The following is a 12,864-nucleotide window of genomic DNA, read 5'->3' on the forward strand; positions in this document are numbered from 1 at the left end:
AAACCCTTGGGGGTGCCCCCGGGCGGGAGGGACGAGCCCCCCAAAATTGATTGTGTGGACAAACCCACACACCCATTTGAGGGAGGGGTGAGCCCCACACCGGGGGGGACCCCCAGCTGGAGAGAGGAACCAGCGCTGGAGGGACGAATCCCCCCTAGGCTGGAAATGGGACCCCGGGCCGGGGCGGAGACACACACCCCGGGAGCGCAGACCCTGCCCCGGGGCACGGATGCCCCTCCTGTAACTCGCTCCGCTCCCTTCAAGGACCAACAAAACCTGTCATTTTTTTTACTGGTGTCCCTTAAAGGATGGTGGTCTTCCTCTCGCTGCACAGCACCGTCCTTTTGCTGCAGGGGTCTGGTGCCCCCCAGCGCTGCCCCTCCTCTGCCCAGTGCCTCTGCAAGCTCCGGGGCAGGGCACTCAGACGATGAAAGGGGGTGAAAGCGCCCGGTTGATCATTTTTTTCCCACAGGCCTCTCGACGCAGCCCATCTGGCGCAAGCTGTGGGACGACGTGATGAAAACCAGGCCGCCTAACGCGGAGGTGAGGAGATGCTGCCAGTGGGAGAAGGGGCACTATGCAGGCGCCTCATTTCCGACATCTTCCATGAGGTTTCTTTTTGAAGCCTGCTGGCTGCCTCTGAGCAATTGCTGGCACTTGTTTATAAGCGTTCATAGAGCTCAGGACCAAGGCATGATCCTGGTATTACAATAGTTTTGGGAAATGGGGTTCATAAAAGGAACTGTAGTGTACAGTCACACCCTTCTACCCACAACAGTGAGTTTGCTGAAAGAATAAATCCTGTCTTTAGAGATGTCATTCTTAGGGAAACAGAGGATAAAAACAGTATCTTATATCATGCTTACACCTACACTGGCAAAAAAATGTGCCGATGTCTTAGAAAGCACTAGAAAAATACTTATAGAAGACAGTGGGTTTGGAAGAATGGTTTTACGTAGGAAATCTGAAGCAACTCCATTGATTCAGCATTGCAAAAGAATTGTTAACAGACAATTAATCACAGCCTATAAATAGAGTCTGGCGAAGCAAATTCCTGATGATGTGGTTTTTAATAGGCAAAAACATGGCTTAGCTTCAAACCACTGAATATTTTTAAATTAGGCCAGAAGCAGGATGAAGAGAAAGCCATGGGAGTAAGTCATTTTTTCAACAAATACACTAAAGAACAATGTTGAGAACTAGAAAGATCATCTCAGTTGTACTGGCAGTAGGTTTTTTTGCACATCATATTTACCGGGTTAGCAGATAGCAGTAATTTAACTCAGAATGAGAAAAATTGTGGCTGACTTTTTGTTAACGTGGCCCTGTTGCTTAATTGCAGAGTATAACCTGTTGGAGGAAGAAGTTCCTCGAAACATTTTTCTCAAACGTTCTTCACGGTGTCTTGGATGTTTCCTCTGACTGGCGCCTCAACGACCATCACTTTTCGCCACTGCTCCATAGCTCCCCACATGTTTCCCAGCTTACCCTCTGCAATATGCTGCAGGGCGCAGTGGAGCTCACTGCTGAGCACAACCAGAAAGTGCTTGAAAACCTGGCTGGCTCCCTGCGGATCCTGAAGTTCCAGCACCTTCTCTCCTCTGACCAGTCCATCAGGCGTTCGCTGGTTTTACTTCTTCACCGGCTGATTCACCATGGCTCTGTCAGCCAGGTGTCCATGTATTCCTGGCCCGTTCCTGACACAGTTCTTCTTGTTCTTATTTTGAGCATGAGTGCTGGGTTTTGGCGCTCAGGAAATGCCCTCACATATCACGGCAGCCTGTGTGGCCTTTGCAGGGAGGAGGACAAAGCCCAAAGCCAGGAGTCAGCACAAGAGCAAGCAGAGAGGGGCCGTTACGATGAGAAGGAGTGGAGCAATGGTGAGAACCAGAAGGGATCCCCCAGGGCCCCGGAGGAGGTTGATGCGGAGGTCAATGGATACGGGGCTGATGCTCACCTGAACTCTGTCCTCTCTGGACTGAGAAGTCCTCCTCTGCAAAACCAAGCGTGCAGTGAGGCAAGCAGCAAGGTGCCCTGTGACTACACCAGCATTCGTGTAAGATCTTCGCCTCATTGCATCTCAGACCAGCTGTCCTGTTGCCCCAGTCGTCGAAAGACATGCAGACGGCTGAAATCTGCAGTAGGGAAGAAACGTCGCTGCCTCAGACGAAGCAGGGGACCATATACTGACCCAGAAGACCTGTATGATTTTGTTTTTACTGTTGCTAGAGAGGATAATTCAGGGTTACTCAACAAAAACAGCACCACAGAGGGAGAAAACGCTGAGAACTGGACTAGTTCCTCCCTGGGATCTCCATGCACTGGCCATGCTGGCTGTAAGAAAAGAGGAGTATCTGCTGGGATCTTATCTCTGAAAGCTGCTCACCGCTTCCGAAGCGTGTCCACGCTGGAACTGTTCTCCATTCCTTTGACTGGGGAGACATGTCGGACTCTGAGTAACCTGCTGAGCTCCTGGGTGTCTTTAGAAAACTTGGTTCTGTCTTACAACGGTTAGTGGTGTGAACAGGTTGCTTCCTTCCAGACTTGGTCTAATGGTCTGACTTATTGCTCAGGTTTACCCTGATTTTATTTTTACTGTTATGGGCATTGTAAGAGTATTGGTACCCTATCTTGAGAATGGCATCGGTAGAGATGGTTACTGAGTGTGAGAACTTGTTACAGGGAGAAAATGGGGCCCTTCTGCACCAGAACAGCCCTCAGCCCTGTGCTTAAACGCCACCCAGAGAGGGCGAAGGGAAGAGCCAGATCTCCATCTCCCATATACACAGTCTAGCTTAAGAACGTGTGGATAAAGCAGGCTGTGAGTTTAGCCTTTGACTTAGGTTGCTTGGCTGTTGGTGCAGCTCCAGCTGCATGTGCGTTGGTGTCTGTAGAGGCACAGCTAACACCTTTCTGTACAAATGCTATTGCAGGCCTGGGTGCTAACGTCTTCTGCATCCTCTCGGGGCTCCGGGCCCTCTCCCGCCACTCAGACTGCCACCTCCGCGTGGTGCGTGTGAGCGATGTCTTCTCCCACATGCCCTGCATGGAGCTTGTTCGATGCATCCTGAGCGTCTTTCCCCAGCTCCACACACTCTCAGTCAGCTTCGACCTCAAAAACCAGCTGGAGGGGAACAGGCCAGAGGGGAATCCAAGCTGCACTGAGGCAGAAATTCCAGGTAGGAAACAGATTCTGAGCGATCACCAGGATGTGGCAGGCAGATAGAGCTGTAAAAGCTTGGCACACCTTTACAGCCTCACTTTTCTGATTTAGATGGTGTTGCAGTTTGTCATTTCTAGTCTGTGACGTGCTCTGTGGAGCTTGAGTCCTGGACAAAGCATTTTATTGCTGTGTGCCAACCTGCTGCAACATCAACTTTGTACAGGCCAGTCATAACCTGCTAGTGGTGACTGTCCATGCAGCCCACAGGGAGGGTGTTCCGCCAGAACTGTAAATTGGTTGGGAGCTTTTGCTTTGTCTATCCTATCGACTGTGTGGCTCTAAGCCTTAGATGTACCCTTAAGCAGGAGGAAAGCATGTCTTCATCATCACAATACCACAGGTGATGGCAAAGCACGGCCCAAGCCTCTGGATTACAGTCTAGGAGCTGTAGCAGTGTGTTCTCAGCTCACAGGTCTCTCATTGCCCTTATTAGCCCTTGAACGACCAGAAAAGCAGTAAACAAAGCCTGAGCGAGTATGGAGTGGGGTCAGTGAAGAGCGGTGCTCTGGCATGGCACTGACTGGTTTGTCCGTAAAGGGTGACCTGTTCTCAAGTGTTTCACTGCCAAAACGCAGTAGAAATTGGTGGTCCTGTGGTCTGGCAGGAGTTCTGAAATGAGCCTAAGTGATTTATATTACCATAGGTCCAAGTTGCCATAGAGCTCTGTGGGACAGGGTGTGTCACATAGGCACTTTCTACCAACTTAAATGATAGTCGTGTCAAGTACACGGACCTCTTCCTTGCTCTAGGACCTAGCTACGTTGAAGACAGGCACTCCAGATTAAGCTCTTTCATTTTTTTTTTTCTTCCCTTAGAGAGCTGCCTGGAGCAGCTGGAGATCCGATTCCCCAGGGAACCTCTGCACACCACGTTCCTGTTGCCAGTGCTCAAGGCGTCAAAGTCCCTCCAGCAGTTGTCCCTTGACAGCGCCACGCTGCCCTGTTCTCAGGAGCTTGGGCTCCTTTTGGAGGCCCTCAAAGGTACTCTGCTAACCTGTAGGTAGCATCACTGTGACACACAGAGTAGCTTCCTTGCTGTGATCTTCCATCCTTTAGCATGAAGCCAACTTAGGCGGGTCCATTTCTTCAGTGTGGACATCCTGGAAAGTCTCCTGAGAAAAGGAAATGTCTGTCAGCCCTCCCACTTTCTGTGCTCAGCGTGTGAGTGATCCTGCACAGCAGGATGGTTCCTTTTTAATTACCCACAATCCAGCACAAATTATCCACAGTCCCACTCAGTTTCTGGGCATTAGCTGGTAGTTGGGTTGGGGTCTTTTTATCCCAAGGATGTATAGTACTTTACCCGAGGACTTGTTTTGCTTTTAGAGTGTAATCCAAATTTGAAGAAACTGAGCTTTCACGATATGAACCTGGCTGAACACCAGAAAGAAGTTCTGCTTTTGCTTCAGGATCCCATTCTGCAAGGTACAGCCAACTCCTGGGTGCTGTTGTTTGGAAGGATGCTGCAGGTGGCTGATTTTTGCTGGCTGATGTTGGATGTGTAAAGTTTAGCCAAAGGTCACTGCCCCTGGAGCAGATCTGTAGCTGTTGGCAGAGTGGGAATGTGTCTGCTTCTTTGTGCCTGCAGGGCAGAGAGAGGAGCAGCTGCAAAGCTGGCGTATGCTGCAGAGAAGAGTCCTTAGTCTGGGCTATAAATTAGACTTTTAACCTGCAGAGGACATCAGCCTTTGACTGGGTCAGGTGACAAAGCCACTTCCCTGGGTGTAATCTCTGCTCTCTTCCTGCGACAGAGTGGTGGTGCTGCTGTATGCAATCCACTGCTGGGGAAGCTTTGTTCTTGCATATAGATTACATGCTGTCTGCAGGATGTAATTATGGAATAAAGAAGCGCAGAGGGAGTACTAACATGTACTGTCAATCCATTTCTTCCGTAGAAATCACATTTTCCTTCTGCCGGCTGTTTGAAAGCTCTACTACTGAGTTTTTGTTGGAAATAATCAATACAGTGAAAAGAAATGCATCTTTGAAGAGCCTCAGACTGCCTGGGAATCGCCTTGGTGCGTACAGTGAATGTTGCTATGGGGCCTTGACCTTAGACCAGCTCTCTTGGAGATAACTTCAGGGTTGGGATTAGGACCATTGCTAGCTGGTGACCTCAGTGTTGAACTTAACACATGCATGGACAGAGAGGATTTAGTTCACCAAATAAGGAGCATTGAGTTCATTTTTTAAAGGCAGAATTTCAGTTGTGTTCAGCAACGTACAGCCCAGGTGCTGTGCAGGCATTATGGTTGCTTTTCTCTGCAGCAAAAGCAAGTATCGGGGACTCCAGATTTGACTGATTTGCTTCAGACTCTTTAACAGGCACAGATCCAGCAGCAGATGCATTGCCTCTCATTTACAGGTGCAGGTTTTGCCCAAGTGTAGGCATTTTGTGCCTTAAAAGCTGTTGGCAGCCACTGGAGAGATGAGAACAAGTAAAGGAAGGGTTTGTGTCAAAGAAGTGGAACTGAGTTTACAGAAATTATAGGCTTTTGGGATCACAGGCCAAGTAGAAATGTTTGAGGAATTAATTCCAGATAAATCCAGAATATATGAAATGGGAAGGCTTAGGATCACCTGAAATACACATGATTTCTAAAGTCTGCGTTTAACCCTGTGCTTTTGGCCATTTTTTAAAATATGCTGCGTATTGACTTCTCAAACAAAATCAGAACTTTTCTAGTGAGTAAATCCAGAATATTGTTTTCATAAATCCAGAATATATGAAATGGGAAGGCTTAGGATCACCTGAAATACACATGATTTCTAAAGTCTGCGTTTAACCCTGTGCTTTTGGCCATTTTTTAAAATATGCTGCGTATTGACTTCTCAAACAAAATCAGAACTTTTCTAGTGAAACAAACTGCCCTTTCAGCAAATCTTTCAATTGCCGTGAACACTGCTCTGAGGGATGAACTTGCTTTAGGCCACTGAAGGGGAGAGATGAGCCCTTTGTGCTGCATGCACATGCTTATAGCTCCTTTCTGCAATATTATCCCAGCCCTGTGGTCATTTAAATATTAAAGACAGTTCCCATCTAACAAACACCTGCATTTCTCCCCTCTTAGGGAATCACAGGCTGGTTGCCCTTGCAGACATTTTCTCTGAAGATTCTTCCTCTTCTCTTTGCCAGCTGGATGTCAGGTATTCTGCTGCTCTAAGTACACAGAATTTCTTCTTTTGGGAGGGCCAGAGCTGAACTGGGCTCAGATAGCAGGAGAAGCCAGACCATGGTTTTGTTCCTTCCTCAAGGGAATGTGTGCCCAAGAAAAGCTTAGAGAATGCTGCAGTGGACACATACCACCTCAGGGAATTCCAGCATCTCTGAGGCATCTCAGTGTCCCTTTTATGAATGAGTCAAGCTCCATCTTAAAAGCGGCTTTGGTTTGCTGCTCCCTTGGGAGGCTGCTGTAAATCCTTCCTACACTGTAGGTTAGAACTAACTCCCCTATGTATGTTTATTCTTAGACATCAGTGTGAATAGTTGTGTTCCCACTGCTCCTGCATAGGAAGGGAATGCTGTCATTGCTCCTGTCAGATCTGTGAATGCCTCTGCATTTCTTTCATTGTCTTTGGTCTTCAATCTTAACTGCTGTTCTCTTTTTGAGCCAGAATGGCCATAAAGATAAATAGGCAGTAACCTTCATGAAGCACATGGAGGGGGGGCATTTCTGCAGTACTAATGCCTGTTCTGCTTGATTTTTCCTCCACCACTTTTTTAGATCCTAATGGCTCAGGTTGCTGCGACTACACAGGCTTGACAACTTACTTAACCATGGCCACTTCTTCAGCAGCCTTGAATCCTGATGGTTACTGTGCCTCTCATAAGATTAAGTCCAGCATGCAACTTCATATTTATTTACACATCCATGCAGGGGAACAGACCTTTTAATCTCCTAGAAACAGCAGGACCTGACACATGCTGTCCTGATTTCCTCAGAAGGAAGAGATAAATGATCACTTACTGCTGAGGCTTGCACTGGGACCTGTAGGTTGGGCTAGGTCCCTTGGTCCAGGCAGTTGACAGCTGCCAAGAGACTGAAGTGCTCCTGGCACTGCTTAGCCAGAAGCTTGAGTCCAGCAACATTTTAAGACCTTACTACTCAAGTCAGTAGTAAGTAGGCCAGGATAATGAGTTTAACTTGTCAGTGGTTACCACCTTAGTTTTAAAAAGCTTTCAGCCTTTCATATTACTGTGCTTCAGTTTTAGTTTTGATGAAAAACAACAGACCGCTCATACTTTGTATTGCTGAAGAAAGTTGTACTTTGCATTGAAACATCCTCAAGTACCTGCACTGGCAGTTACTAGAAAGAACAGAAATTTAGACTGCTCAAATTATAGCCTAGACTCTTAATGACTTCTTTTTGTCCTCCTTTCCCTGGAAAGCTCAAATTGCATCAAACCTGATGGGCTTCTGGAGTTCACGAAGAAGCTGGAAGGCCACATCCAGCAGAGAGGGGGACAGATACAGTTCACACACCTCCGCCTCTTCCAAAATTGGCTGGACCAGGATGCTGAAACAGCTCAAGAAGCACTTCGGCGTCTCAAAGCCATGTGCAGTGTGGTCAATGACTCATGGGACTCCTCCCAGGCCTTTGCTGACTACATCAGTGTCATGTGATGGACACAGGAGCAGGAGAAAACCGATCAGCTTGAACTAAAGCGTTCACTCCCAGGCCAATAAGATTTATTTCACAGCACAGGTGGGGTTTTCTTCCCCTGGTTCAAGCAGTATAGAGTTGTGCTTGTCACTTTGTTCATTTGAAAAAGGGGTACCACAGTGAAGTGACACACAAGACCACATGGGTCAACAGTTGCATTTCCAGGTGATCTAATTCTACCATCTTCTTAGTTTGAATATTTTTAAGTGGAACAGGTATCAAGCGAGCTTCTGTGACTTCCTGCAGACAAGCAGTTATTTCTTTCAGTGAGTGTTGTTACAAATTTCATGTTGTTTCAGCCAATGTCTCATCAATAACTATCTCCATAGTTGGAGAAACTCAAAAGCTATGTGGTGGTTGTCTTTCAGAACCAGCTCTAGGTGACCTCACTTTTGAGGAGGGGTATTAGAAAACATGACCTTGAGGTCCCTTCCAACTTCAACCATTCTGTGATCTGTGAAATAAGAACTCCTTCCTCCACTGCAAGGGAGTAGCAAACAAGCATAAAAGCCCACAGCCTTGACCTTTTACATTTGGAAAATTTTACTTTATAAAAAAAAATTTACATACAAAAGTAGCCTGCTGTTTATTTGCAACCATTTATCAAGGTGTTTGGGACAAGAATTCTTCGTACCCCTCTCCAATGTGTGCAGTCATTTTACGGACATTTTGAATGGTTTTTGTTCTTTTATAACATTTTTATAATGAAAATATAATTAAGACCCATCATGTACCAAAGTGTAAGTTTTGTTACTGGCTTGTAAAGTGATTTAATTAAAACACTCTGCTAGACCAGGGGATCCTGCCCATGACAAAGGAAGTGGTTTTAAAAATAGAGTTACCTTAATAGAGCCTGATTTCCTACTGCGTGCATGATCTTTCAACAGATGTTCAATACATAAGCTTTTTTTTTTCCTTGCACAAATCCTCTTGTTCCTGAGTAATCTGCAAGGATCACATTTCACAACAGAAACAGATCCTGCAAGTTTCTGATAAGCAGCTGTAAGCCAGCGCTGTCAAGGAAAAAACATGACTGTGCACATCAAGTGCTATATAACTGCAGGCTTAACATAAACCTTGGCAGAACTTAGCTGAGTAGAGGGCATACACACCAACAGCATGAGAACCAGTGCCAAATCTGATCAAGCACACAAGGTCCAGTTACTCCCAGTTCACAAAGGGCTGTTTTTCAGGCACACAATACAACAGCAGAGAAAAAGCCATGGACTCCTGTTGCAGTAGACTGACCAAGGCTAAGGGCCTTCCAGGCTCTCAGAAACCATACTGTTCGCTATTCCAGAGCCACACAACAATCCAGCATGTACTGCTACCCACTGCCCCTTTCCTTGAAAGGCATTAAAGTGGGTGGACTGCCACAGCAGCCTGCACTTGCCCCCACAGGGGACAGTAACCTGTTAGGGAATCCCTCGCTGCTCCTCATGGGAGTGATGATGAAAGGTGAAGGTGACAGCAGCATCCCATGCAGCCTTCAGCACGGAGTCCTGCAGTCCCCGCTTATCAGCACAGTGGTTCCACTGGGAGAGGTCGGAGGTGCAGTCAGACCCTTCAGGAGGGGGCCGTACCTGGTGGCCATTCACACAGCGACGACACTTGATCCTGGAACAGAGTCAGTGCAAGATCAGCACAAGGTTCCTCCACTACTTTAGCATATGGGTTGTTTAAAAATGCAGCCCAGTAATGTTTGGATTAACTCCCCTTCACCTGCAACACTGGCAACTGGATTTTCAGATAGGATGAATTACTACACATTTCATTTAAACACACAACCACCTTCTGGCATGTGTGACAGATAAGGAATGCCACATTTCAAAAACCCCAGGGTTCTGTTTCTAATGGCACTCCCCTTCCATGTTTAGCTATGTGGGAATGGTCCAGCAGGACCCAGAGGAAGTTCAGGAGTTCTGCCAAAAGGTGAGGGATGTTGCTTAGAGCAAATCTTGAGTGAACACCCCCACTGCTAACACATTATTAGCACTACACTAGGCTTCCCGAGTTCAAGAGAGTACACCGTGCTCCAAACCACTCCATCCTGGCTCCCAACACAGCCACTGGGTTGTGCTCAGACTATTTTGGAGATGTCCTGCTGAGCTGCCACATAAGGAGACAAAGAGCAGCATCAGCCCTGCCAGCAAAGCTCGTTGCCATGCAGCCAAGGTATCTACAGAGAGCTAAGCTTTGAGTCCGCTTAAAAGTAATCCTCTTCACTTCTTGCCTGAACTAGGAGTCTTCACTTCACAGTGAAGCATTTTCCTGCACTCCCTGTCCCCTTTCTGGTGGCTATACCACCACAGGTCTCACACATGGGGGAAAAGGGCAGACAGAGAAGAGAATTCTTTTAGTCCCCAGAACAGCACTTGGGTTGGCCTCATGAATTAGCAGATGGGAATAGCCCTGGCAGCAGCAGCAGTTCAGCATTTGGAGATCACAAACCACCAGGAAGAGAATGGCAAGAAAGGACCAAGTCAGGCTCCGTCAATTTGAACAGCTCTGATCAGTTTCTGTCTTTTCATTAGCTGCAGGATTTCAAAGCCTCCAAACACAGGCAGCAACAAGATAGTTTGCTCACTTGTCCTGCCAGCACAGCTTTTCTAAGACAACAAAAAGGGGGGACAGCAAGGAAGCGCTGATCTCCAGGTTGTTTACAGCTTCAGAAGCAGAGACACTTGACGCCCTCCCTCTCTTGCGCTCCCTCTTGCTGCCTGAGGAACCCCTGAATCAGTAGGCCAAACTGTGGAGGTTTTTGTTTTTGCTAACTCCATCCATCAGTCATTCAGTATACTCACTTGTCATGGGTGTCACTGGTGGTGGTCTCATTCAATGTAAAGAGCTCCTTCAGCTCCCCGAGTGAGAAGTGTCTTTCTACATCCTGTTCTTCATCCACCACACAGCTGCTGAGGGCCTTCTTGTGGGTCTGGCGTTGGAATATCTTCTCCTCTATGGTCCCCGTCTACAGGAGAGAGACTCAGAGATGAAGCATAGTTGGGACACTACTGTTAAAGGAGCACTACATTGGTAAAGTGTCACAGATCAAACGGCAGTAAGCTGTCAGGACCATTTAGTACCTTGCCAGACCAGTACAGATGACAGGCAAGTTTTACTAGCTGCACTCCAATGATGTCCTATTTGGTTGCTGATCTAACCCAACTCTGCTTCTCCTGTCTTTCACTGTGGCTACAGTAATGGATCCAGGAGATAAGGATGAGGAAGAAATGGAACTGCCACTTGTGGCTGAAGCTCACGCACCGCACCAGGTTGTGCTGACAGAAAGGAAGGGAAAGGAGCTGAGCAACTACAGCCACTCCCTGACAAAAACACCCCAAACACAACCCCCCACAAAAAACAGCAACAAGGGCTAGTCCTGGGTGACACAAGCATCAGCAGTATTTACTGGTTCACTCCCACACAGATCAATCACACCTGCTCTCTGGAGGGAGATGACTACTTCTAGAACAGATGTGCAGAAAGCCCAATATGCTACATTTTTAAGGCAAAAATCTAAAAGCAAAATGTCTGTTTGCAAAGAAAGTATCATACAAAGGAGGGGGGTGATTAGTCACGATTTGCAGACTGGTTTGCTAGTTCTAAAAGCAAAGGACCTCCCTGCTTCTAGGTGCATCCAGGTCAGAGAAAGAGAGCAACACCATAAGGAAGATATGGACAAAGAACATCTGTTTTATCAAAGTAAAATAATGATTGATCAAGGAACACAAGCTTACCAAAAACACCCAACAACAAGAAAAAAAACCCACAAACCAAAACAACAAAACCCACAGTCCAAACTAGTAAGAGGTGAAGGTGAATAAGGGCAGAGAGGGGACATTTCTGAGTCATCACTACTGGCACTGCTAGACAAAGTGTTACAATAGCCTGAAAAGACTAGTCTCCTTCATGCTTTTCCTTTACAGACCAGTTACTCCACCTGCTAACTAGTAGTCCCATTCCAAAAGCTACTGTAATTCTGGGAATGTACTTGCTGTTTATTAAGTACATATCTACCCATCCAAAACAGACTGCAGTCAGACTGAAAAAAACAGAAACTTTGGCATCAGACACCCCACAAAATCAAAGAAGCCAGATGCCTAAATGACTGCAAAGGAGCATCTGATCTGGAAAGACACAGTTATTTCTACTTCTCAGAAGCCAGTCACCATCAGAAAACAAGGCTTGCAGTAATGACCCTCCAGCTTGAACCTTCATAGTTTTCCATGGTAACACATCTAAGGGTAGGAAGCAATTAAGCTCCAGTCAGTTCTGGTCACTGACACAAAAGGGTTCTTCCCCTTCTTATCCCAATTGTAGCAGCTGCAGTCTGGACTGGCACCAAGAATTCTATGTTGAGGAGGTGAGAAGAACAAGACTTACTGAAAGCAGTCGATAGATGTAGCATGTCTTCTTCTGGCCATCCCGCCACACACGAGCCATAGCCTGCTCATCGTTGGCTGGATTCCAGTCTGGGTCAAACATAATCAGTCTGTTAGCCCCGATCAAATTCAAACCGCAGCCACCTGCTTTGCTGCTTAACATGAAGATAAATTCAGGGCTCTGTGGAAAAAGGCAGGCTTGGATTAAACTACAACAGCAGCCATACTTTTACTCGCAGCATTCAGAACTGGCAGGAGAGCTCCTTATATCTGGCAGGTTCTACTTACCGAGAGGCTGTTGAATCGCTCCACTATCTTCGCTCTCTTTTTAATGGACATGGTGCCATCCAGCCGGACATATAAATACCTAGAACATACAGCATTTACTACAATCTGACTGCTGTGACCTTTAGAGCATCCTACTCGAAAGAGAAAAATCTTTCACAAACAGCCTTATAACAAGGGCCTGGGCTTTAGGAGCTTCTGCAGAGGGCCAGAGCTTTTATAGTGAGTGACCCCAGTAGCTAAAGCACGAAACTCATTAGTTCCAATTCAGGAACCTCTGAGGTAAAAGACAAATCACAAGTTCCTGCTG

General features: G+C 46.8%; 2 protein-coding genes across 2 annotated transcripts in view; one reads left to right on the forward strand and one right to left on the reverse strand.

Moving 5' to 3' along the window:
* Positions 1-472: 472 nt before the first annotated feature.
* LRRC41 (leucine rich repeat containing 41) lies at positions 473-7,847 on the forward strand (the record flags this gene model as incomplete). The annotated part of the gene is made up of 8 exons (XM_010297131.1): positions 473-543; positions 1,343-2,510; positions 2,934-3,179; positions 4,039-4,203; positions 4,549-4,647; positions 5,118-5,240; positions 6,294-6,369; positions 7,613-7,847. Coding segments are annotated over 8 exons (2,183 nt in total), but the record flags the coding sequence as incomplete, so codon positions are not given.
* A 1,064-nt stretch (positions 7,848-8,911) lies between these two features.
* The window catches only part of RAD54L (RAD54-like (S. cerevisiae)), a gene marked incomplete at its 5' end in the record, with an annotated part of 19,190 nt that continues 15,237 nt past the window's right edge, over positions 8,912-12,864 (reverse strand). The window contains 4 exons of the mRNA XM_010297132.1: positions 8,912-9,504; positions 10,692-10,855; positions 12,271-12,450; positions 12,558-12,636. Coding sequence (XP_010295434.1) covers positions 9,303-9,504; positions 10,692-10,855; positions 12,271-12,450; positions 12,558-12,636 — 625 coding nt within the window. The remainder of the gene's footprint in view (positions 9,505-10,691; positions 10,856-12,270; positions 12,451-12,557; positions 12,637-12,864) is intronic.

The sequence above is a fragment of the Phaethon lepturus genome, unplaced genomic scaffold (genome assembly GCF_000687285.1).
Source record: "Phaethon lepturus isolate BGI_N335 unplaced genomic scaffold, ASM68728v1 scaffold6341, whole genome shotgun sequence".
NCBI lineage: Eukaryota > Metazoa > Chordata > Aves > Phaethontiformes > Phaethontidae > Phaethon > Phaethon lepturus.